A 27,522-nucleotide genomic window follows, 5' to 3' on the forward strand; every position below is an offset into this window, starting at 1 on the left:
CAAGATGGCGACGAACTCCTCTTGGCACAGCCCTGCTCCCTTCCCCAGGACGGGAGGCTCTAGTAACGCCCATTGGCCAAGTTGGAGGCGGTGCCTACCTTCCTTCGCCGCCTCATTGGACTTAGTGACTGAGGGAGACGCCAATTCTCCTCTGCCCACTCTCAAATCCCGCCCCCAGAGCTCATTCGGCGTTTAATTGGCTTTTCATTCACGTCAATCTGCGTCCTAGCATGTCTTTTTTCAGTGTTAATCCAATCATAACTTTCCTGGCTGCCCGCCTGATTTCTGATTGGTTTTGGTCAGCTTCATCCTATCCCATTTCTACCTACTTCTTAACACCTCCCAAAAAGGACTGTGCCCAGGCATGTCCAGGGTTCTGGTTGGTCGTTGTTCTGTCATTCCAGTCAAAGTTCTTCCTATCCCTACCGGTCAGGGAGCCCGCCTGGCGGTTGACTGGCTTCCTTCCAAGCCTATCATCACTAGCTCCCGCCCACCCTCGCTTCCTGCGTCTTTCATTGGCTTTTAAAACGGAGAGGGTGGCCTCCTTGGGCGGACACCGGGCACGCAACTTTGTCTTACACGCCTTAGCGAGCAAGCGAGTCTTGTCATTGGATAACCTACCCGTCTTTCTTCTGCAAGTCCCTCCTTTCTCCCTCCCTCATTGGGCGGGGCAGCAGCGAAGGGGCGGAGCCTAGGCTGGGCTTGTGGCGCGCTGCTCCCTCCTCCTTACCCCCCCCCTCCCTGTCCGGTCCGGGTTCGCTTGCCTCGTCAGCGTCCGCGTTTTTCCCGGCCCCCCCCAACCCCCCCGGACAGGACCCCCTTGAGCTCGTCCCTCAGCTGCCACCATGAGCGGTAAGGATGAGTCCACTCCAAGCTTAGGGGTGGGAGGGGAATGAGGGGGCGCGCGCGAGGGCCGACCGGGCGGTCCCCGCCGTGAGGGGGGGCGGGCGGGAGGCGGCGGCGGCGGCCTTGGTCCCGCCCGGGGCGGAGGGAAGGGAGGGAGAAGGGGCAGTGGCGGGGCCTGCGAGAAAGAGGGGGATGGGCCGCCCGCCCCGGGGGAGGGGGCAGCGTGGCCTCGCCCGCCCCCTGCCCGCCCCGGCCACGGGGGACGGGCCTTACCCCCCACTATTCGGCCGCCCGCCTGAGGCTCCTCCCGCCGGGGGCTGGAGCCGCGGGGGCGGCCCGAACAGTGCAGGCCCCGCCCGGGCCAACCGCCTCTCTGGTCCGCCCTCTGGTCGCCGCCTGCCCCAAGGCCCTCCCCTCCCCCCGTAGATTTCCCCTCCCCCCCCCGTCCCGCCCTTTCCACGCCCCTCACCCCGAAACCGCCCTTTCCCTCTAGGGCCCGCCCTCTGTCCGCCCCGAAACCTCCAGATTCCTAAGCCCTGGACCCCTTTAGTCCTTTGGCAGTATTCACAAATGTTTTCCCACTCACACTTTTTATTTGTTCTTTTTTCTTTGCCCCTCTTCTGCTCTGGGTGCTTTTTTACACTTGAAGTTTTCTCTTTCTCCATATCCTTTGACCCTAATTTTAGCAAGCTTTCCATCCACCCACATGTTGTTTTTTGCCTTACCTATCCTCCTTTTTCTCCCCAGGATACTTTTTTGTATTTTGAAACTCTTTGAACATGTCCACTGCCCCTTACATTTCCTATGTGAAAAGTACATTTTTAATGTTTTCTGGGTTTAATTTTGTGCAAGTGAGAATTGAGGCCCGGTTTTAGTGCTCCTAAGCCTAGTTTGTGTTCTGTATGTCCTACAACTGCCCTTTCTCCAATTCATTTTTTTTTTTTTTACACTAGTACCTTTCATCTTGCTGTATGTCTTTTTCGTTATAGTGTCCCTTACTCTTCCTCACCTCACTCTTTTCCTTCCCCTAACTTTAAGTTGTCTTTTAATTCCTTTTAGACCAAGATCACTCCATGGATGAAATGACAGCTGTGGTGAAGATTGAAAAAGGAGTTGGTGGCAACAATGGGGGCAATGGTAATGGTGGTGGTGCCTTTTCTCAGGCTCGAAGCAGCAGCACAGGCAGTAGCAGCAGTGGAGGAGGAGGAGGGCAGGTAAGTGATGATCAGGACAGAGTGGGGGAGATGTTAAGAGAATGTGAATATTTTTAGATGATTGTCTTTTCACAGAAACATTTTTAGGAAAGAGCTAAGCCATTTTGTAGCTAGGAAAGTTAACATAGTGAAACAGAAGACTGGGAGATCCCCAAAGATGAGGATTTCAGGAGTATAAATAGGTCCCCTTTTCCTTCCTTCCTTTTTCCCCCTTTTTGTGTGCACTGTTTTGCTGTTTATTTGTTTTATACTGCCCCCTGGGCTGGCAGCTGGGTATCACTAAACTAACTCCTCTCCTCTCCCTTATTTTCTGGCCAGGAATCCCAGCCATCCCCTCTGGCTCTGCTGGCAGCAACTTGCAGCAGAATTGAGTCACCCAATGAAAACAGCAACAACTCCCAGGGCCCAAGCCAGTCAGGGGGCACAGGTGAGCTTGACCTCACAGCCACACAACTCTCCCAGGGTGCCAATGGCTGGCAGATCATCTCTTCCTCCTCTGGGGCTACCCCTACCTCAAAGGAACAGAGTGGCAGCAGTACCAATGGCAGCAATGGCAGTGAGTCTTCCAAGAATCGCACAGTCTCTGGTGGGCAGTATGTTGTGGCCGCCACTTCCAACTTACAGAACCAGCAGGTCCTGACAGGATTACCTGGAGTGATGCCTAATATTCAGTATCAAGTAATCCCACAGTTCCAGACCGTTGATGGGCAACAGCTGCAGTTCGCAGCCACTGGAGCCCAAGTACAGCAGGATGGTTCTGGTCAGATACAGATCATACCAGGTGCAAACCAACAGATCATCACAAATCGAGGAAGTGGAGGCAACATCATTGCTGCTATGCCAAACTTACTCCAGCAGGCTGTCCCCCTCCAAGGCCTGGCTAATAACGTACTCTCAGGACAGACTCAGTATGTGACTAACGTACCAGTGGCCCTGAATGGGAATATCACCTTGCTACCTGTCAACAGCGTTTCTGCAGCTACCTTGACTCCTAGCTCTCAGGCAGTCACTATCAGCAGCTCTGGGTCCCAGGAGAGTGGCTCACAGCCCGCCACCTCAGGGACTGCCATCAGTTCTGCCAGTTTGGTATCATCACAAGCCAGTTCCAGTTCCTTTTTCACCAATGCCAATAGCTATTCAACAACTACAACCACCAGCAACATGGGAATTATGAACTTTACCACCAGCGGATCAGCAGGGACCAACTCTCAAGGGCAGACACCCCAGAGGGTCAGTGGGCTACAGGGGTCTGATGCTCTAAACATCCAGCAGAACCAGACATCTGGAGGCTCTCTGCAAACAAGTCAGCAAAAAGAGGGAGAGCAAAACCAGCAGACGCAGCAACAGCAACAAATTCTTATCCAGCCTCAGCTAGTTCAAGGGGGACAGGCTCTCCAGGCCCTTCAAGCAGCACCATTGTCAGGGCAGACCTTTACAACCCAAGCTATCTCCCAGGAAACCCTCCAGAATCTCCAGCTTCAGGCTGTTCCAAACTCTGGCCCCATCATCATCCGGACACCAACAGTGGGGCCCAATGGACAGGTCAGTTGGCAGACTCTTCAGCTGCAGAATCTCCAAGTTCAGAACCCCCAGGCCCAGACAATCACCTTGGCCCCAATGCAGGGTGTTTCCTTGGGGCAGACCAGCAGCAGCAATACCACCCTTACACCCATTGCCTCAGCCGCCTCCATCCCTACCGGCACCGTCACTGTGAATGCTGCTCAGCTCTCCTCCATGCCTGGCCTCCAGACCATTAACCTCAGTGCATTGGGTGCTTCAGGGATCCAGGTGCACCAGCTTCCAAGCCTGCCCTTGGCTATAGCAAATGCCCCAGGTAAGTCTTTTGCATTCATTTCCAGAGCTAACGAGCTTAACTGAAATTGTTGAGTCTAAGGAAGGAAATAGAGATTTTTGTGGGTAACAGTTTCTAGAAGGCACGTTGATCAGAGAAATAGAATGATTCTATTTAAGTCATTTGGAACCAACTTAACGGAAACTTTTTTTTCAGTTAATCTTACGAGAAAGGAGCATTTCTGGGCAGTGTCTTTAGGGTCACTGTACTTCCAGGGCTTTTGGTGCTACAGAACAAGGGTCAGCAAACTTTGTTCTGTAAAGGTCCAGATAGTAAATATTTTAGGCCTTGTGGACCACGTAGTATTCTTTTTTGTTTTTCTTTTACAACCCTTTAAAAATGTAAAACCAGGGCACCTTGGTGGGTCAGTGGGTTAAGCCTCTGTCTTTGGCTTAGGTCATGATCTCAGGGTCCTGGGATCAAGCCCCGCATCAGGCTCTGCTCAGCAGGGAGCCTGCTTTCCTTCATCTCTCTGTGTGCCTCTCTGTCTACTTGTGATCTTTCTGTCAAATAAATAAATAAAATCTTAAAAAAAAAAAAAAAAGAAAGCATTCTTATCTCAAGGGCTTTATTTGGCCTCTTGGCCCACCAGCATTGTAGAATGAGACTTGATTATAAACTTGATCTGTTTGTAGAACAGTTATTAAGTAATCAGGTGTTTCTTATGAACTGTAGCTCTTTAAGAGGGAAAAGTGATAAGGTGGGTTCCAGAAGGATTCTTTCTTTCTTTCTTTCTTTTTTTTTTTAACATTTGTTTATTTAGGGGCACCTGGGTGGCTCCGTGGGTTAAGCCTCTGCCTTTGGCTTACCTCATGATCTCAGGGTCCTGGGATCCATCCCTCATCGGGCTCTGCTCAGCAGGAAGCCTGCTTCCCCCTCTCTCTGCCTGCCTCTCTGCCTACTTGTGATATCTCTCTCTGTCAAATAAATAAATAAAATCTTAAAAAAAAAAAAAAAAGATTTGTTTATTTGACAGCCAGAGAGACCACACACAAGCCCAGGAGAGGCACAGGGAGAGGGAGAAGCAGGGAGCCTGCTGAGCAGGGAGCCCATTGTGTGGCTTGATCCCAGAACCCTGGGATCATGACTTGAGCCGAAAAAGGATGCTTTTTTTTTTTTTTTTTAAGATTTTATTTATTTATTTGACAGAGAGACCATAGGTAGGTAGAGGGCAGACAGAGAGAGAGATGGGGAAGCAGGCTCTCCACTGAGCAGAGAGCCCCTTGTGGAACTCCATCCCAGGACCCTGAGATCATGACCTGAGCCGAAGGCAGATGCTTAACCAGCTGAGCCACCCAGGCACCTCTCTAGAAGCATTTTCAACAAAAAAGTTAATACTTAATTTTTAGTTAGCCAGATTATCCTACTCTACTCTCTGATTAATTTTCAGTTAGCTAGAATATTCTACTCTCTGAGCAAGCTGATTAATTAAGGTTTAATTTTTTAAACTTCTGGTTACCTTAAAAGTAGAATCCATCTGCCTTCTCTTACACTAATGTGTATTTTCAGTAAGTTTCTTGGGTGATTCTGGTACTTCCTAGCTAGGAGAACCACTTACTAGACTGCTTTGAAAGTAGCGTATTAAGAAGGGATGGGAGAGAAAAGGAGAAGGCCTGAAATGGAGTGGGGAGGTGGAGCTGAGAGGAATTAGGAATAAGGAGAGCATTGAAGGGAAAGAGTCCTCAGGGAAGAGGTATGTATTGGAATGTATGTTTAATCAGTGGACCACAGTACTCAGTTATTCATTTCGAATAGTGTTTCACTGTTGGTTAGAGATAAAAAAAGTGAAAAAAGTGAAAGCCTATTTAGAATTTATTTTAAATTCTGTGGTGATGCAGCTAATCTTTAATAAAGCACAAGAAGAGGATAGTATAGAATTTTTTTCAAGACTTATTTATCTGAAGAGGGAGGGGCAGAGGGAGAGGGAATCCAAGCCGACTTAACGCTCAGAGTCAATACTGGGCTCAGTCTCATAACTCTTGAGATCAGACCTGAGCCAAAAATCAAGAATTTGATTCTTGATCAAATTGATCAAGATACTATAGATTTTTATATTTAGGCATGATATAAAAAATTATGATGGAAATAATTTACTATCATTGGATTTAGTTTTATTGGAATGTATGTGGGGTTTGTGAACTGGTTACTTTTACTATAGAGTTATCATTTCATTTATGACTGGCCCTTATATAAAAGAGGGTAACAAATAAATAAGCGTATTTCCTGTCTCCTGCAGTTCTGGAAAATGGTGGCCGGGGGGTCTGCTCGAGTTCCCTAACTTTATTACATTTTTTTTTTTTAATGATTTTATTTATTAGAACTCGAGAAAGAGATCATGAGTGGGGGTGAGGGGTAGAGGGAGAAGACGACTTCCCACCAAGCTGGGAGCCCGATGCCGGACTCGATCTCACAACGCTAGGATCATGACCTGAGCTGAAGCCAGATGCTTAACCTGAGCCGTCCAGGCACCCACTTTCTTACATTCTTGAGGTGTGTTTAAGATGACTACATTTTGAGTCTTAACAAGACAACGGTTTTCTTACTGCATCGGAGACCTTGGAATAGAAAGTCTGAGCTGGAGAGGACCTAAGAGGTCATCTAGTAAAACTGCCTTATTTTCTAGATGAGGAAGGGCATGGAGTTACAGAGAAGCAATTAAGTAAGTGGTGAGACTACATACAGTCAGAGCTAGGGCTTGTACTTAGTTCTCCTAATGTAAGACTTACCTATTAGTTTTAACTTAGGATGTTAAAAAAATCCTTTAGAGTATTAAAAATGTTTTAGAAAAGATATCTTTGTTTCTTTGAAATTTAATGCTCTAGAGCTGGCAGATGTTTCATAGGCTAAAAATTATAGCTGTAGAAGTGGGAGAAGTTAATGAAAACTGAACAACACCCTGAAAATTAGACACTTGCTACACTAGCATGTTTGTTTTCTCTTTACTCTTAGTTTGTTGTATCCAATAGCTTTGCTCTTCCTCAAAGGAAGGCAAAGCTGGGGGATAGTTCCATTTAGTAATAATTTGGATCCTTGCAAATTTCTAAAAAGTTTCAGAGCTTAGGCTTTAGAGAAACTTTATGAGGCATTCTCATTGCTAAATCATGCTCTGGAGAAGTCTGCCATTTAATATGTCATAAGATAGGGCTACCTGGCTATTGATGGTCTCAGAGCTCAAGAAAATGCATGCCTTTCTGTGAAGTAGCTGCAGCTTGACATTCGCTAATGAGAGAATGAGTCTCTGAAAGGCCTTTTTGTCAGAGTTGAGATTGGTTGCCTCATTAATAGTGGTTTCCGAAGATAAAAGTTTCCTCCTTTTTGGTTAGTCATACTTGTGCAGCATTTTTCCCCCCTTCAATTGGTCAACTTTATCCTCAGTGAAAGATAATAAAAGAATTTCCTAGAAGCTTTAGTGCTGCTTTGCTGTTGTCTGGCTGTTAAAAAATGTTTCATTTTACCCCTTTTTCTGGTATGTAGTAGTTTTACTGGAAAAACTCAATGTCTTGACAGTATAATGTAGTAGAAAGAGCCTTGGATGTGAAATCATCTATAGATAAGTGGATAGATACATAGCACTCTACAAACTGAGACATTATTACATGGTTGTGGAAGACTGCAACTTCCATGTTGTTCACATAGTCTGTTTACATTTATTATTTTTAAAAATCATCTTTTAGAAATTAAGCTCTCCTGTTGACTTGCAGTGTTTATTTCTGTTTGCTGAATACACAGGCAAAGGCACACACAAACTTAGCACCAAAGTAAGCCAGCCATCTCTGTGTTTTTTATGGCTTAGGCCCTGGTGGGTGGTAGTGAGGAAGGGACCACCCAGTAAACTGAGTTTAGTTTCCAGACAGTGAAATGATCTATGGGCTCTGAGGTTGGGTGGTTTTTGTTTTTTTTTTTTTCCCATTAGCTTTTTTGTAGTTTTTTGTTTTTAAATCGACACTGTTTCCCAGTTAAAGCCCCCTTTCCCCTCATTTTGTAGTTAACACTCTCACAGATCTTGTTTTTTTTCCAGTTTAAAGTTTCAGGTTTTTTCTCAGACACTGCTGTGTCCTGAAAACTTTTCCACCAGGTTGAGGAGGGCCAGCTTTGAAAGAGGTTTGTATGACTTCGTGGGAGTTCTGCCTAATAAAGAGTTCAGGGCTAGTCTTTGGCAGGAGAATAAAACATATTTCCTTGATGGCTATAATTCAGTCAAGAAGCAAACTTCAGGCACTAAAAATAAAAATTTCACATCTGCTTGGTTTTATCCAGGTCAGGAAAATGTGTTCTCTTAGAAGTTAAGTTGAATGTGATACCAGAGTTAGTTTGCCAACAGTGTTGCTAAACTTGGGGTCAGATTGCTGAGAACTAATTTATTAAAAAGTTGTATTTTAGACTAGGGTATTCAAACACTAATTACAAGTAGGTTTAGATAATTTAAATGTGTTCAGAATTATTCTTTTTGCAAAAATCATTTGAGAGAATTTTCTCTTAAAATATACTTTATCAAATACATAATGTCAAATGTTTCTACATCGTTTACCTTTTTAATCTAATATTTGTTTCGGAAGGTGATATTAGTGCTTTTAACTGATTTCAATTTAAGTAGTAGAAAAGGTCTCCTTTAAAACCAAGGTCCCTTCATTGATTTGGAACAACTGAGAAGATAGTCCTCGGACTTTTTCAGTTGCTCCTATTTATTCATTCTGGTGGCTTTCTGTAAATGACGTCATTGTTAAATCATGTTGCATTGTGTAATGTGGCCATTTCAGTTCTTAATTAAATAACAGCACAAGGGTGCCTAGTGTTTCAGTAAAGTTTAGTATCTGTTTTGTTCTTATATCTTCCATTTTTTTAACGGTTCCACTTTGTAAAGTAGAATGTAATTGTTGCCACTAATAATTTAGTTCTACTCATTCCTTGCTTCTAATTGTTTTGTTTTGACATTCCTTGAAAATGTTTTGGGATGTAAGATGAACTTCTCTAGTAAAGCTTTATTACATAATGCTTTGTAAGTTACTTATTGGATGTTTCTAAACATTAATAGATAATATTAGTTGAAAAAAATTTTTAAGATTTTATTTATTTATGGTCAGATGGAGAGGGAGAGCGCACACAAGCAGGGAGAGCAGCAGGCAGAGGGAGAAGCAGACTCCCTGCGGAGCAGAGAGCCTGATGCAGGACTCCATCCCAGGACCTGGGATCATGACCCGAGCTGAAGGCATACACTTGACCGCTGAACCACCCAGGTGTCCCTAGTTGAAATTTTCTACTTTGCTATTTGTTTTTCATATTTCTTACGGGTGTGTCACAATAGTGCTATTCCCTTTCTCTAATATACAGCATTATTATTCAGGACCTGGTGTGCTGAAGTGTTATTTTAAGGTGTATATGCTCACATTATGACTATATTGTTAATACTATGCTAGGTTTTAAGAATTGTTTCTCTTAGAAGAGACTGGAAAAGTTTCTGTAGACAGATATTTTCTTCAGAATTGATTGCAAATCTGGGCTGTTACTTGAATTTGCATTTTTCTCCAGTGTTTTTTAAACTCTAAATGGCTTATGGAAAGTGGGCAGTATTACTTGTTTGACAAGTTTGGATGTGCCAGTCTAATTTACTATGAATCTTTCTAACTCTGTATCTATGTGCAAAATAGATAACTTAATTTTGAAGGAGTTAAGATATATCTGTGCCAAAATAAAGACTTTACCGTAAGAGATGAGGGAACTAAGTTAAAAATCTGTACATCTCCAGGGGTACCTAGGTGGCTCAGTGGGTTAAGCTGCTCCCTTTGGCTCAGGTCATGATCTCAGGGTCCTGGGATCAAGCTCCACATCAGGCTTTCTGCTCAGCAGGGAGCCTGTTTCCCCCTCTTGCTCTGCCTCCCTCTCTGCCTGCTTGTGATCTGTCAAATAAATAAAAATCTTTTTTTTTTTTTTTTTTGACAGACAGAGATCACAAGTAGGCAGAGAGGCAGGTAGAGGGAGAGGGAGGGGGAAGCAGGCTTCCTGCTTAGCAGAGAGCCCAATTCGGGGCTCCATCCCAGGACCCTGGGATCATGACCTGAGCTGAAGGCAGAGTCTTTAACCCACTGAGCCACCCAGGTGCCCTAAATAAAAATCTTTTTAAAAATACCTACACATCTCTGAAAGCTTATAAGAAATCTTTTTTTTTTTTTTTTTTTAAAGATTTTGTTCATTTATTTGACAGAGAAGAGAGACAGTGAGAGAGGGAACACAAGTTAGGAGAGTGGGAGAGGGAGAAGCAGGCTTCCTGCTGAGCAGGGAGCCTGATGTGGGGCTTGATCCCAGGACCCTGGGATCATAACCTGAGCCGAAGGCAGAGGCTTAATGACTGAGCCACCCAGGTGCCTAAGAAATCTTTTTATAGGAAAGAAAATACTTGCTGCAAATAATCTGAAAAAGGTTAAATGCTGTTGAGATGGATCTTTTCTTCATATTGAAGAACTCAATATGTTCTTTATTGAATTGATCCTGTTTGATGGTTTAAAAGTTACAACTCTTTGCAGACATAATACAATTAAATGAGACTATCAATGGTAATAGCAACTAAACTAAAGGTTGCTGGAGCTGGAGACCCTCATCCTCTCCAATACCCCCATTTTGACAGAAGCTAAGGACTAGAAAGATTCAATGACTTGCAGAGGTCACTGACAAAATTTATAGAGTAACAGATCTTTTGGCTTTAGATCAATTTCCTTTTCCACTGTACTACACTATTTTCATTTTCTTTTTCTTTCCTCCTTCCTTCCTTCCTTCCTTTTTAATATTTAGGTAATCTCTACACCCAGTGAGGGGTTTGAACTCATAACCCTGAGGCCAAGAGTCGTGTACTCTACCGACTGAGCCAGCCAGGCACCCCTATTTTCCTTTTTTTCTTTTTTCCCGCTATTTTCTCTTATAGGACTTCTTCCAAGTAGAAGAACGGCTTTGGGTTTTTTTTTAACCCAGGTTCAGTGTTACTAACATTTGTAACCTAGGACAGATAATAGGAAAAAAGAAGCATGGTTAATCAACAGCTTCTATATAAACTTTGTTATGAATCATAATTTGTTATAATGAGATTAGTTAATTTGAATTTATTTGATCTGTAATTAAATGAAATATAAATAAAGTGATGTGATCAAAACATAAGAAGGGAGGATCAAGATGGCAAAAGAGAAATCAAATGTGAAGAAATCAAAAGAGAAAATGTGAAAATCAGCTGGGTCATATTGAGGTGTGTTAGTGTAGAAGGGTATTACTCTCCCCACACCCCCTTTCCCCTTTTTATAGTTAAGATGATGTGATGTGTTTTCCCTGACTGTACCTCTCTTACTGTTTTTTCCCTGATATGCTTGAGACATTTTCATACCAAATGTTTATTGTTCCTCATCTGTTTTCCATGCTATCAGGAAATTTTCTTTCAGTGCCTGCCTTCTCTACCCACCATGTTTCTTTCTTTTTTTTTTTTTTTTAAATTTTATTTATTTATTTGAGATAGAAAGAGAGAGAGTGCACAAGGGGGAGCAGAGGGAGAGGGAGAAGCAGACTTCCTGCTATGTGGGAGCACGACGTGGGGCTCGATCCCAGGACCCTGGGACTGCAACCCGAACTGAAGGCAGACGATTAACCAACTGAACAACCCAAGCATCCCTACCCACCACATTTCTGATTTGGAAGAAACATATTATCCTGACATGCTTTGTTGGGGATACAGTTGGGGATACCGTTTAACACCCCTTGAGAGACTATATGAAGGGCCCAATTTTGTCTAGGCCTGATACAGACAATGCATAACATTCCTTTTTTTTATACATAATATTTCTTATGGTCCTGTGTGGTATCTGGAAATACTGTGCTTAGAATTATTTGGCAGTTTCTTGCACTCGTGAAAAACTGTATTTTAATTTTATACAGACTATTTGTCTTAAAGAAGGTAAAAAGCTCTTAATTCTGAAAACTGTATTTAGGAATTTTCCATATTATCAAGAACCTCTTTGTTTGGTTTGGTGTTCTCTTAACAGAATATCTTGTTGGCATTATCATGTTTTGAATGGCCTCCTTGTTTAGCCTTAAATGCTGTTAAGAAATCCAGTAATACTCATGATTCAGTTAACTCACATGTACATTCACACGAGTATACTTAGTAATATAAGTATATAAGTATAATATTATATAAGTAAATAATATATATTATATAATAAAATTATATATAATAAATAAGTTACTATATTAAGTATAGTAATATAAGTACATAAGTATAAGTAATATAAGTATAAGCAATAATATATTGCCCCCAGCAGGCTTAAGAGTTAGATACAAAAATGTAACAGTGGAGGGGAGAAGTATAATAATGAAAATGGGTTCCAATTTTTGATCCCTTATTCATAGGCAAATTTAGCAAAATTTATTGAGCATTTATTAAGTGTCAGATGTGCTTGGGTCTCAGAATTCGCTGAAACAGATAATGGTCCTTCCCTTCATGGTATTCAAGTTGCTCTTGTGTTGTAGATACACTTACTGCACTTCAGATGGGACGAGTTTTCACATTAATTTTCATAGTCAGCTAATACTGAGTTGCAGAAAATACAAGAAATAATAGGGTCATGCTATTTTGGATTTTAGTTTTTTCCTACTGTGTTATATATTACCAGGTTATTATTTTTAATTAAAATCCTGTCATGTCCTTTAATCTTTTATTAACTATTCGTACTTTCTACTTATAATTTTGATTCAAGTTTTAAAAGCAGATATGTGGAAAGGGGGAAGAGAATTACACAAATATTTTCATGTATTTAATGGTAATGGTATTTTTGTTCATTATTAAATCCCTAACATTTACATTTTTTTTTAAGATTTTATTTTATTTTATTTGACAGAGATCACAGGTAGGCAGAGAGGCACGCAGAGAGAGAGAGGAGGAAGCAGGCTCCCTGCTGAGTAGAGAGCCTGATGTGGGGCTCGATCTCAGGACTATGGGATCATGACCTGAGCTGAAGGCAGAGGCTTTAACCCACTGAGCCACCCACGTGCCCCACATTTACATATTTTTAGGGAAAAATTATTTTAAACTAAAGAATATGCAGAATGGTATAGTTGTTTTTTAAATAGTAATAATTATTTTTTAAAGATTTTATTTTTTTGAGAGAACATGAGAGGGGAAGAGGCTCAGAGGGAGAAGCAGATTCCCCGCTGAGCAGGGAGTCCGATGTTGGACTCCATCCCAGGACTGCAGGATCATGACCTGAGCTGAAGGCAGTTGTTTAACCACTGAGCCACCTAGGCACCCTAAATAATTATTATTATTATTATTTATTTATTTATTTTAAAATTTTTGACAGACAGAGATCACGAGTAAGCAGAGGGGCAGGCACAGAGAGAGGAGGAAGCAGGCTCTCTGGATGGGATGTGGGGCTCGATCCCAGGACCCTGGGATCATGACCTGAGCTGTAGGCAGAGGCTTTAACCCACTGAGCCACCCAGGCGCCCCTAAATAATTATTTTTAAAAGTGATAAAATACATGTAACATAAAATTTACCATTTTAACCATTATTTATTTGAGAGAGTGAGAGAGGGGCCATGAGCAGGGCTGGAGTCAGGGGAGAGGCAAAGGGAGAGGAGAAGCAGATTTCCCGGTCTATCCTAGGACCCTGATACCATGACCTGAATCAAAGATGCTTAACCTTCGGGATGCCTGGGTGGCTTACTTGGTTAAGCGGCTGCCTTCAGCTCAGGTCATGATCCCAGCGTCCTGGGATCAAGTCCCACATTGGGCTCCTTGCTCGGCAGGGAGCCTGCTTCTCCCTGCCTGCCATTCTCTCTGCCTGTGCTTGCTCGTTCTGCCTCTCTCTCTCTGACAAATAAATAAAATCTTTAAAAAAAAAAAATGCTTAACCTACTGAGCCACCCAGATGCCCTCATCTTAACCCTTTTTTTTTCTTTTTTTTAAGAAATTTTTCTTAAGATTGCATTTATTTTTTTGACAGAGAGATCACAAGTAGGCAGAGAGGCAGGCAGAGAGAGAGAGGGAGAAGCACGCTCCCTCCTGAGCAGAGAGCCTGATGCGGGGCTTGATCCCAGGACCCTGAGATCATGACCTGAGTCAAAGGCAGAGGCTTTAACCCACTGAGCCTCCCGGGCGCCCCTCTTTTTTTTTTTTTTTTTGAAAGGTTATTTATTTATTTGACAGAGAGAGACAGTGAGAGCTGGAACACAAGCAGGGAGAGTGGGAGAGGGAAAGCAGGCTTCCTGCCGAGCAGGGAGCCTGATACGGGGCTCGATCCCAGGATCATGACAGGAGCTGAAGGCAGAGGCTTAACAACTGAGCTACCCAGGTGTCCCACCATTATTCTATTTCTTTGAGTTTGACTATTAACTTGACTACTTTGTCATATAAGTAGGATTGTAGAGTACTTGTCTTTTTGCGGCTGGTTTATTTTACATAACATAATGTCATCAAATTTCACGCATATTGTAGCATATGACAGGATTTTTTGTAAGGCTGAATACTATTCCACTGTATGTATATATATATAGATATATATATAGACCACATTGTCTTTATCTCTTCATGTATGATGGACATTTGTGTTGCTTCTACCTCTTGGCTATTGAGAATAGTGCTGCTGTGAACTTGGGTGTATAGATGTCTCTTTGAGATTCTGTTTTCAGTTCTTTTGGATAGATACCCAGAAGTAGAATTGCTGGATCATATGGTAATTCTATTTTTAATTTAAAAACAATTATTTTTTACAACTTTCTTTTTAGCTTCTTTAAAGAATCTTTTAATTTTATTTATTAATTTTTTAAGATTTTATTTTATTAGAGAGAGAGCACAAGCATGATTTGGGCACAGGGAGAGGGAGAAGTAGACTCCCTGCTGAACAGGGAGCGTGATATGGGGCTTGATCCCAGGACCCTGAGATGATGACCTTAACTGAAGGCAAACACTTAACTGATTGAACCACCCAGATGCTCCAGAAACTTTTTTTTGCACTATTTTTGCACTATTTTTATAGCCAGAACTACATTTTATTTTATTTATTTATTTGACAGAGAGAGACACAGCGAGAGAGGGAACATAAGCAGGGGGAGTGAGAGAGGGAGAAAGAAGAAGGGCTCCCATGGAGCAGGGACCCTGATTCTGGGCTGGATCCCAGGACCCTGGGATCATGACCTGAGCCGAAGGCAGCTGCTTAACAGCTGAGCCACCCAGGCTCCCCTATAGTCAGAACTACATTTTAAACTTTTCTGACTGAGCACTTTTCTCATAAGATTATGTGCAAATTTCCTAACCTAATGGAGCAAGATCATTAATACATTATAGTCGATATCCAATGCTTTTACATTATTTAAATCTTGGGTATTTATAGAGTAAGTTGCTTAAAATGGAGCTGGAGGGTTGAGGCTTGAGATAGGAATTATTGCTATTTAGAATTGCACAAGAAAAATTGTCATGATATACAATGTGTTGGAGCATGCTTTTAAAGATAAGTCATTCTTCTTAGGTAACTGGTAGTTGCTTACCGCCTTGTTTTAATTACTTACACATAAAAGGCCACAAGACATAAAAATGGCTTGTTGCTGGCAAACATTTCCCTTTATGGAATTAATTTAGTGACACCCCTCTCCCCTGCCCCAAGTCCCAGAAAATGACAGTTGTTGTGCCATTCCAGACAATCTCTAGCTTTATATATATGCTTAGGAAACTGTAGCGTGGCCAAACATCTTGATTAGTAGTGGTAATTAATCTTTTAGTGAAATGCCTGATCAGAACTGTCTTAGTAAAAACTCTATATATCATCACATTGTATTATTTTTACCTGCAGTGTGAAGCAAACTCAGATGCATCCAGACTTAAATTACTGATGGTTCTTTGATTTATTTCAGAAAACATTCTGACAACTAAGTTGTTTTAAGTCCTAAGAATTTTATTTCAGTAAGTAGAATGGAGGTATTACAAAATAACTGCTATATTATCTAGATGTGCCTTACCATAAAAATTTAAGAAACAAGCATTTCAACTTAAATAGGCACATGTCATGGGGGTTACATGAAATAGGCACCTTCATTTCCTACACTTCTTGGTGTTGAACACTCCATGGACTATTTGATTTTAATCATTGCTTTGCTTGCAGAGAGGAATTTGATGCTATTTAAAGTGGTACCAGCCAAGAAATGTGTCCCTTCCCAAAAAGCCAAGCATCAGACTTACAGCAAACTTTTCTTTTTATTTAGCTCCCTTAAAGCATCACTACCATACATTGCATTGTCCAGAATGATTCTCTTAGTGATAATGTTACTGAATGTTGCATCATCTGAAGACCCCTAATGAAAGTAAGTTATCTAGAACCCCAGTGGAAAATTGTTTCGAGATGCCACATGTGCTGGCATTGTTCTCAGCATGCTCTATAAGATTTTATCTAGTGGAAACAAAAAAAATACAATAGTTAAGTTGGAAAACATAAGCTTTCTGTTCAGTTAGGAAGTCAGGTTGAAAACTGCCATCAGGTCTAGGCAGCTGCCTTCTAAGCTGAAATGGAGGCTCATAATGAATTATACATTGAACATGAGTAATTGTATCTATAAATGAATCATATTGTGTTATGTCTGCTGTTTTCCCATACCCTACCCCCCTTTTTCTGTCACCACACTACCCGAGACATTGATACTATGAACAGACTCAGGGGCTTGCTAAAGATAATTCTCTGCCCTTTCCCACCCCCGCCCCAAGTTTGTTACACTGCTGTTATGAGGGAGGATGAAATGATTCTTTGAAAAGTACAATATAGGGACGCCTGGGTGGCTCAGTTGGTTAAGCAGCTGCCTTCGGCTCAGGTCATGATCCCAGCATCCTGGGATCGAGTCCCACATCGGGCTCCTTGCTCCGCAGGGAGCCTGCTTCTCCCTCTGACTCTGCCTTCCACTCTGTCTGCCTGTGCTCACTCTGACAAATAAATAAATAAAATCTTTAAAAAAAAAAAAAAAGAAAAGTACAATATAAAAATCCACAAAATTGTTGGGATATGATTTAAGATGAGTTTTCCTACTTAGTACTTTTTTGAATGGGAAGTGTTATGGATGACTGACTGTAAATGGGATCTTAAGCTCAAAATGCTGTTTTTGCTTTTTCTGTTTATGTACTATTTTTGCACATGAACGTCTCACGTCCTGTATAATACAGGTTGAATGGCTTAGCTATGAATATATTCTTTTTTTATTTTTTTAAGAGATTTTATTTATTTATTTGACAAAGACAGCAAGAGAGGGAACACAAGCAGGGGGAGTGGGAGAGGGAGAAGCAGGCTCCCAGTGGAGCAGGGAGCCTGATGTGGGGCTCCATGTGGGGCTCGATCCCAGGACCCTTGGATCATGACCTGAGCCAAAGGCAACTGCTTAACGACTGAGCCATCCAAGCCCCCTGAACATACTCATTAAACTGATGGACGAAATAACTCCAGCTCTGAAACTAGCAGTAATTGATTGAAAATCCTTTGTGAAAGAGAAAGAAAGGTTGTCCTGAAATGAGATATCTAGCATGGACAAGAAAGTGACACATGGTATTTTTAGGCAGACCCAGAAGGGTCCAGGGTCCAAGTCGTAACTTTGCTCTGTGACTCAGGGAAGTTCTTCATCTTCTCTGAGTTGAGGTTTCTTTATTTGTAAAAAAGGTTTAATTGATTATTAGGATAAAATGAGATCAATAACATGTTAAGAGCACATAATGGGTGCTTAATACATTAGTGCCCATCTCTCATAAAACTTCCATTCTATGTACTCCTCCTATTCAACTGAAAATAGGTTTTTGGTTGTTTTTTTTTTAAGATTTTATTTATTTATTTGACAGAGATCACAAGTAGGCAGAGAAGCAGGCAGAAAGAGAGGAAAGGAAGCAGGCTCCCTGCCGAGCAGAGAGCCCAATGCGGGGCTCCATTCTAGGACCTTGGGATCATGACCTGAGCCGAAGGCAGAGGCTTTAACCCACTGAGCCACCCAGGCACCCCTGAAAATAGGGTTTTAATCACCTAATTCAAGGCTGCTCTTCCGGGTTGTTGAACGTCCAGGTCTTCAGATTCTTTCTTCCACTATCACAGCTACCAAAGGAAGTAAATTCCAGTTAGTATGCTTTGTTCTTTCATAAGCCAATCTAGTAGGGTCACCTGGGTGGCTCAGTGTTTAGGCATCTGCCTTCTGCTCAGGTCATGATCCCAGGGTTGTGGGATCGAGCCGTACATGGGACTCCCTGCTCTGTGGAAAGTCTGCTGCTCCGTCTCCCTCTGCTGCTCCCCCTGCTCTCCCTCTCTCTCTCACTGTCTCTGTCAAATAAGATCTTTAAAAAAAAAAAATAAATAAAGATCTGTGGATCTGAAATTAGAAACTTTTGAGCATAGGGAAAAAAATAACTTGTTTAAATGATATTTGTAAAAACATTAAACAACACAAATACAGAAAATAAAGTAAAAATTAATTAAAGTTTAGCTATCCAGAGATATCCACAGTTGAAATTCTGATGAAATTCCTGCCAGCTTTTTGTACATTTGTGTACAGTTTACAAAGAAATCTGTATATAGTTTTATCAATATTTCATTTATTTTTTTAAAAGATTTTATTTATTTATTTGACAGAGATCACAAATAGGCAGAGAGGCAGGCAGACAGAGAGAGGAGGAAGCAGGCTCCCTGCTGAGCAGAGAGCCCGTTGCGGGACTCGATCCCAGGACCCTGAGATCATGACCTGAGCTGAAAGCAGCGGCTTAACCCACTGAGCCACCCAGGCGCCCAGTTTTATCAATATTTTAATAGGATCATACTATCCATAATGCTCCATGATATGTTTTCACTAAGTAATATAGAATGAATATCTTTTCCATAAATAATAATAAATTACATTTTGTATCCTTTTAAATGATTGTATGAGAATTCCGTAGTATATTTGCACTAGGATTTACTCAACCCTGTTGTTTACAGAATTTCACTGTTGGGGCGCCTGAGTGGCTCAGTGGGTTAAAGCCTCTGCCTTCAGCTCAGGTCATGATCCTAGGGTCCTGGGATCGAGCCCCGCATCGGGCTGTCTGCTCAGCAAGGAGCCTGCTTCCTCCTTTTTCTCTGCCTGCCTCTCTGCCTACTTGTGATCTCTTTGTCTGTCAAATAAATAAATAAAACCTTAAAAAAAAAAATTTCACGTTATGGCAGTGCTTGTGATGTTGTGATGAACATCTTGTGGTGAACTAAAAAGTTCACACTTTTTAGATTAAAATTCCGTAAGTGAGCATTTCTACTCCTAGGTATATTTCTTTTCTTTCTTGCTTGCTTTTTTTTTTTTTTCATTTAGATTTATCTATTTTAGTTATTTTTTAATTTTTTAAAGATTTTATTTGTTTGACAGAGATAGAGAGTACAAGCAGGGGGAGCACCTGAGGGAGAGGGAGAAGCAGGTTCCCCCACTGAGCGGGGAGTCTGACATGGGACTGGATCCCAGGACCCTGGGATCACGACCTGAGCCAAAGGCAGATGCTTAACCGACAGAGCCACCCAGGCGCCCCAAGATTTATCTATTTTAAAGAGAGAGCATGCACAAGCGAGGGGAGAAGCAAAAAGAGAGGGAGAGAATTTGAAGTGGACTCCCTGATGTTCACCACCCAAGCACCCCATACTCTGAAGTATATATATATATACTTTTAAGATTTTTAATTATGTATTTGAGAGACAGAGACCGAGAGAGAGAGCATGAGAGGGGAGAAGGTTAGAGGAAGCAGCAGACTCCCCATGTAGCTGGGAATCCAATGTGGGACTTGATCCTGGGACGCTGGGATCATGACCTGAGCCGAAGGCAGTCGCTTAACCAATGGAGCCACCGAGGTGCCCTGAAGTATATTTCTAAGAGAAAAGGGAACTTAGGTCCATGTGGAAACTTGCACAGAAATGTTCATAACAGTATAATGCATAATTGGCAAAATATGGAGATAACCTAGATGGCCATTGGGTAAATAAAATGTGATACATCCTTATGATGAGGTATTAATCAACCATAAAAAAGGAATGAAGTATTGAAACATGGTACAATGTGATTGAGGCTGGAAAACGTTCTGTTAACTGAAGGAAATAAACCAGAGAGAAAAGGTCGTGTATTTTGTGATTCTACTTATGACCTATCTAGAACTGGAAAATCCGTAGAAACAGTGGTTGCCAGGGTATGGAGTAAGGGGAGAATGGGTGTGATCATTTAATGTGTATGGGTGTTTTTCTGGGGTGATAAAAGTTTTGAAAGTATAGAGAGGTAGTGGTTGCACAGAATTGTGAGTGCACTAAATGCCACAGAATTGTACACTTTAAAATAGTTAATTGAATTGTTACGGGAACTTCATGTCATTTAAAAGAATTTCAAAAGGAACTCCTGGCTGGGTCAGTCTGTAGTGCATGTGACTCTTGATCTCACTGTTTTGAGTTCAAACCCGGTGTTGGCTATAGAGCTTACTTTAAAAATTCTAGGGGTGCCTGGATGGCTCAGTCCATTAAGCATCCGACTCTCAACTTCTGCTCAGGTCATGATCTCAGGGTTGTGGGATTGAGTTCCAAGTCAGGTTCCATGTTTAGCAGGGAGTCTGCTTGAGATTCTTTTCCCTTTTCCTCTCCTTCTCTCTTTACCCCTCTCTTTTGCTCTCTGTCTTTCTCTCTCTCTCTCAAATAAATAAATCTTTGAAAAAAATTGTAAGCATCAGTGGGTCAAAGGTTTTATACATTTAATGTTTCGATACTTAGAACTAAGTTGAGGGGTGCCTGGGTGGCTCAGTGGGTTAAGCCTCTGCCTTTGGCTCAGGTCATGATCTCAGGGTCCTGGGATCGAGCCCCACATCAGGCTTTCTGCTCGGTGGGGAGCCTGCTCCCTCCCTTCTCTCTCTGCCTGCCTCTCTGCCTACTTGTGATTTATGTCAAATAAATAAATAAAATCTTAAAAAAAAAAAAACAAAGTTGAATTTCAGAAAGCTAGCAATTTATTCTACCATTAATACTAGTCTTTGCCAATACGAGATTATTGTTTTAAGGAGCATTATTTGAATATTAGGGACATAAATATACTTTATTTATATTTACATTTTTTCTTACCTAAATTGCCTGTTTTTATTTTGAACTTATTTTTTTTATTTTTTAAAGTAGGCTCTGCATCCAACTTGGAACCTAATGCAGGGCTTGACTCAAAGCCTGAGCTCAAGAGCTGAGATGAAGAGTCAGATTCTTTTTTTTTTGTTTTGTTTTGTTTAAAGATTTTATTTATCTATTTGACAGAGAGAAATCACAAGTAGATGGAGAGGCAGGCAGAGAGAAAGAGAGGGAAGCAGGCTCCCTGCTGAGCAGAGAGCCCGATGCGGGACTCGATCCCAGGACCCTGAGATCATGACCTGAGCCGAAGGCAGCGGCTTAACCCACTGAGCCACCCAGGCGCCCGAAGAGTCAGATTCTTAACCAACTGAGCCAGGCAGGCAGCCCAGCCTGTAATTATTTTATTGTGTTTCTGGTTCTTTTTAATAAATCTTCCTTTAGAAAAGTTTTAATATTTTCCCTCGTTACTACTTAACATTTTTTCCCTAGGGTACCTGAGTGGCTCATGTCTGCTTTTGGCTCAGGTTGTCATCCCAGCATCCTGGGATTGAGCCCTGCATTGCATCAGGCTCTCTGCTCAAGGGGGAGCCTGCTTCTCCCTTTCCTTTTGGGTGCTGCCCCATCTGTTTGTGTTCTTTGTCCACCCTACCCCCTTTCAGATAAATAAAATCTTAAAATTTTTTCCCCTAATTTAGTCTCTTATTCTTCCAGGTAAATTTGACACATTTTGTCAGGTTCCCCCAATAAATCCCTCTGAGATTTTTATTTTGACTCATTATACTTTCATTTTTTTCTTATTGGTCCTACACATTTCTTGCTGTTTAAGCTTAGTATTTTCTAGTTTTGTTACTATTGTGAATAGGACCTTTTCTTCCATTTTATTTTATTGTTATTTTAAGATGTTATTTTTTTCTTTCCTTTTTTTTTTTTTTAAAGAGAAAGAGTTGTGTTTGCACGGGTGGGTGGTGTCAGGGGAGGGAAGGGGGAGAGGGAGAGAGAATCTTAGGCATGGAGCTAAACACAGGGCTCAGTCTCGGGACCCTGAGGTCATGCCCTGAGCCGAAATCAAGAGTCGGACACTCAGCTAACTGCGCCCCCCAGGCCACCCCCATTTTATTTTTATTTGTATATATGAAAGCTATTAACTTATGGGCATTGATTGTATAATGGCTATCTCACTGTAATCTTCATGCTTTCAATATTTTTGGTGATTTTCTTTAAGTTTCCAGGTATACGGTCATATCATCTACAAAAAAAATTTTTTTTAAAGATTTTATTTATTTATTTGACAGACATCACAATTAGGCAGAGAGGCAGGCAGAGAGAGAGGGGGAAGCAGGCTCCCTGCTGAGCAGAGAGCCAGATGCCAGGCTCGATCCCAGAACCCTGGGATCATGACCTGAGCCAAAGGCAGATGCACAACCAACTGAGCCACCCAGGAGCCCCTCACTTTTTTTTTTTTTTTTTTTTAAGATTTGTTTATTTTAGAGAGAGAGAGAGTATGGGGAGGGGCGGGGGCAGAGGGAGAGGGAGGAGAGAAACAGAATCCCTGCTGAGCATGGAGCCCAGACCCAGAGGCTCCATCTCTTAACCCTAAGATCATAACCTGAGCCAAAATTGAGAGTTGGGCTATTAACTGAGCCAGCCTGGCACCCCTCTATCTCACTTTTAAAGTGGCAATTTTAATTTTAGTTACTATGTAATAGCCTGTCAAGTTGTTTGCCACAATTTCTTATTTCTTTTTTGTCTGATATTTTGGTAGTTTCAGATATTCCTGTATTTTAAATATAGAATATAATAGACCATACAGTTTTCTCATTTTGAATCATTTACTTAGAATACATCCTTAGAAATGAAACACAAGATGGGATCAGGAGGGAGACAAACTATAAGAGACTCTTAATCTCACAAAACAAACTGAGGGTTGCTGGGAGGAGGGGGAGTATGGAGAGGGTTGTTGGGTTATGGACATTGGAGAGGGTATGTGAAATGGTGAGTGCTGTGAAGTGTGTAAGCCTGATGATTCATAGACCTGCACTCCTGGGGCTAATAATACATTATATGTTAATAGAAATAATAAATTTGTTATCTCAAAAAAAAAAATACATCCTTAGGAGTTGATTTGCTGATTCCTTCATTACATAATCAATATTAAAAGAACAGAAAACATAACATTTAAATGTATTAGATAAAATTTGTCTGAATTTTACATTGCCATATTAAGTAGAAGGTGAAAGAAGCTAGTATGGGGAAAGAAGTATGTAAATGCATAGATGAGCACTTGTATTCTATCATTAAGTAGCATTTCTTTCTTTCTTTTTATTTTTTAAAGATTTGTTTTTTAGAAAGAGAGCACATGAGAGCAGGGGGAGGGGATGGGGGGGCCAGAGGGAGAGAATCTCAAGCGGACTCCCCACTGAGCACAGAGCCCTTTGCAGAGGGGCTCAGTCCCATGACCCTGAAACCACGATCTGAGCCAAAACTAGTCAGAGGCTCACCTGACTAAGCCACCCAGGCATCCCCATAAAGTAGCGTTTTTGTCTTACATCTTTTTGTGATATTGTTGTTGGCAGTTTAAAGATACGTTTTTGCAACACTAGTATAAATGAGAGTATCTCCTTTTAGTACTTGTCTAGTAATCTAGATAAATTAAGACAAGGTAAGGTCTAGCTCTTACATTATAAAGTGACTTTAGAGTTTATGTTTAGGGAGGGGTTAAAATATTAGCCCATAGTATATCAGATTATATAATTATACTATGGGCATTACTCATGCATAAACTTTGAGGAGCCTATCATTAAGAGGTATCCAACATGTAAGTGCTCTTTACCTGGTCACTTCAGGGATCTCAGAATGGTGTGGATCTGAAGAGTTACTTTTTTAGTTCAGATTTTTATATATAATGTAGCTATTACGATTATAAATAGGTAAAGTTTGTGCATATGAATATTGAGAAGATGAAAAAGTGATTTGTTGGGATGGTAGGATTTGGGATGTTTCCCCTCTTTTTGGTTTCCATTACTTTTAAAAAAATATTTATTTAAGTAATCTCTTACACTGCGTGTGGGACTCAAACTCACAACCCCAAGATCAGGAGTCACTTGCTCCTCCAACTCAGCCAGGCAGGCACCCCTTGTTTCCATTACTCTTACTCTAGTACTCGAAATATTTTTTAAAATCTTACTCACAAAATATGGTAGATGGCTATTACTATTCCTTTTTTTTTTAATATATATTTTTTAAAGATTTTATTTATTTATTTGTCAGAGAGACAGCGAGCGAGAGTGAGCACAGGCAGACAGAGTGGAAGGCAGAGTCAGAGGGAGAAGCAGGCTCCCCGCGGAGCAAGGAGCCCGATGCGGGACTCGATCCCAGGACTCCGGGATCACGACCCGAGCCGAAGGCAGCTGCTTAACCAACTGAGCCACCCAGGCGTCCCTACTATTCCTTTTTCATCAGGCCCTACTAAAGAAATTGATCTGGTCTTACTGGTGAGATCGTCTCTAGGATACCTGAGTTTAAAGTACTTATTTTTGGGGCGCCTAGGTGGCTCAGATTAAGCATCTGCCTTTAGCTCAGGTCATGATCACAGGGTCCTGGGATCAAGCCGCACATTGGGCTCCCTGCTGGGCAGGAAACCTGCTTCTCCCTCTCCCTCTCCCACTCCCCTGCTTGTGTTCCCCTTTGTCGCTGTGTCTCTTTTTGTCAAATAAATAAAATCTTTTAAAAAATTAAATAAATAAATAAAGTGCTTATTTTCCCTGTGATCATCTCTACTTTGCTGCAGCATTTTTTCATGGTTTTTATCATCACACAGCATCTCATTACTGTATTTTATCCAGAAAATTCCCTGAAAACACGAAGCTTAATTGGTACTATTTCTCCTTTCAGGACAGTATTGTGTATTCAGAATGGTTGTGTCTGCATTATTAATCAGCTCTAAACTATTTTTAATGGGAGTGAAATATCATTTGAATGCTTGTTATGATATCCCTTTTCAGTGGTAAATCCAGTGGTTAGAAGCAAAATATTAAATTACTGTGCATTTTATTTTTTTGTTTTACAGTTTTTTATTGCTGCTATTTTAGAGATATTGATGATTAAATTTGATACTACAGTTGTCCTAGATAAGTTCAGAATAACATACTGTGAGTAGTAAGAGTACATATATAGATACAAGGGTAAAACATTAAAAGTCAAATTCAGCTTTTTTATTTTACTAACATACAGTGGTTTATTAAGTCCCTCCCATGTGTTCAGTGTAATGCTAAAGGTATGCTTTATATTAATTTTATTAGTCCAGTATAATCATATCTTTTTTCCTGATATGGAAAATAAGGCTCAAAGAGGTTACTCTGCTTGTAAGTGGTGAAACTAGGGTTCAATCTAGGTTTGTCCAACTGTACCATTATAGTGTACTCCAGTGTATTTAATGGTTCTGATTAATTTTAATAATCAGAAGCTCCTAGTAATTTTAAAATGTCTGTTAACGGATATGAACAGACCCTAAAGTTGGTCAAAAGGACCTAATTTGAAAACCAGCAAGGTTGGGGGCATCTGGGTGGCTCAGTTAAGTGTCCGAGTTGAATCTAGTTCAGGTGTTTATTTTATTTTATTTATTATATTTGACAGAGAGAGAGAGCACGAGCTGGGGGATCAGCGAGCAGAGATAAAGCAGACTCCCTACTTGGCAGGAGTCTGCTTGTGCATGGGGGTTGAACTCACAACCCTAAGACCAAGACCTGAGCTAAGATCTAAGATCTGGGGTGCCTGGATGACCCAGTGGGTTATGTCACCTTTGGCTGAGGTCATGATCCCAGAGTCCTGGGATTGAGCCCACATCAGGCCCCCTGTTCGGTGGGGAGCCTGGTTCTCCCTCTGCCTGCTGCTTGCCCTGCTTGTTTTCTATCTCTCTGATAAATAAATAAAATCTTTTCCCCAGGAAGTTATCACTATGGTGAAAGTTGGGTGAAAAGATACAATTCTTACTGATTTCTTGGTTTTAAAAAATAGTTTTCACTATGGAATAATGTTGACAGAATTGGGAAGTAGGTAAAAATCTTGGAATTTAGAAGAATTTCAGGTTACTAATTAAATTTTGAGATCTTTTAGTTTTTTTGGACACAAAAATAGGGAAATCTGTACCTTTGGATTCATGACAGATAACGTAAGACTGGAGTTTTTAGTAAAGAAACGTTACCAAAGCTGAAAAAAAAATCTGGTTTTGATAGACATTTGAATTACACTTCCTCAGATGTTCCCATTTATAATTTGTGGACTGCCTTTCCCCCTTTTTTTCTTCTAACCTCTTTGCCGGGAAGGTGGACTTTAAAAAACTGCTGTCTATCACTTAGTTACAGCGACACCTACTGATAAGAATCCTTGACATCACTGTGCTGATTGCCTCATACTTGAAGAAAACTACCCATTTACTGAGATGTTAAATCTGTAAAACATTGTTAGTAATAAAAGGGTGAGATGCACAGGCTGATTTTTTCTTTTCTTTTCTTTTCTTTTTTTTTTTTTTTTTTTTTTTTTTTTTGCTTTGTCTGTGTGTTGGGTGTTTTGTTTTTGTTTTTGTTTTTTTTTTAAGATTTTACTTGAGAGAGAGAAAGTTGGAGCAGGAGCAGGGGGAGGGGCAAAAGGGTGAAGGAGAAGCAGACTCCCCATTGTTCAGGGAGCCCAACGTGGGGCTCAGGGGCTCGATCCCAGGACCCTGAGATCATGACCCATGCTAAAGGGAGACACTTAATGTACTGAGCCACCCAGGCACCCCTGTGTGTTTTTAATAACAGTTAAATGATCATGGGGCACCTGGGTGGCTCAGTCCTTAAGCGTCTTCCTTTGGTTCAGGTCATGATCCCAGGGTTTTGGGATGGAGTCCCTAATTGGGCTCCCCGCTCAGTGGGAAGCCTGCTTCTCCCTCTCCCACTCCCCCTGCTTGTGTTCCCTCTCTCACTGTGTCTCTTTCTCTGCCCGATAAATAAAATCTTTAAAAAAAAAGTTATAAAAGTTAAATGATCATATTATAGAAAATATGAGAAACAGAAAGGAGAAAAAACTTGTAACTACTCTCCACCACAGGCAGCAATTTTGGTGTGTTTTCTTCTACTTTATTTAAATTTTAATGTACTTATTTCTTTACTGTAAGATTTTATTTATTAATTGTCAGAGAGAGAGAGAGGGTGTGGGCGGGAGCACAAGCAGGAGGCAGAGGGAGAAGCAGACCCCCTGCAAGGAGCCTGCTGTTGGACTCAATCCCAGGACCTTGGAATCATGACCTGAGCTGAAGGCAGATGCTTAACCAACTGAGCCACCCAAGCGCCCCTAATGTATGTATTTTATGGTTATTTTTAACCATAGCTTTATTCTTGGCATGCATGTAATTTGGTCCTTGGTTGGTTCACGAATATGGCACAAGCATTTTTTCCAAGTTAACTATAAATTTTACTGACTGCCTTGTATTCCATCAGGTTACTTAACAGTTTCCTCATTGTACCCATTTTAATCAATTTCTTACAT

At 41.3% G+C, this 27,522-nt stretch overlaps 1 protein-coding gene across 1 annotated transcript in view; it reads left to right on the plus strand.

Annotated features, from left to right (window-relative positions):
- The first annotated feature begins 686 nt into the window (after window positions 1-686).
- SP1 (Sp1 transcription factor) overlaps window positions 687-27,522 on the plus strand; it is a 50,230-nt gene continuing 23,394 nt past the window's right edge. The window contains exons 1-3 of the mRNA XM_032348382.1: window positions 687-852; window positions 1,906-2,060; window positions 2,379-3,894. Coding sequence (XP_032204273.1) covers window positions 846-852; window positions 1,906-2,060; window positions 2,379-3,894 — 1,678 coding nt within the window. The 5' untranslated portion in view covers window positions 687-845. The remainder of the gene's footprint in view (window positions 853-1,905; window positions 2,061-2,378; window positions 3,895-27,522) is intronic.

This window comes from Mustela erminea, chromosome 6, assembly GCF_009829155.1.
Source record: "Mustela erminea isolate mMusErm1 chromosome 6, mMusErm1.Pri, whole genome shotgun sequence".
Taxonomy (NCBI): Eukaryota; Metazoa; Chordata; class Mammalia; order Carnivora; family Mustelidae; genus Mustela; species Mustela erminea.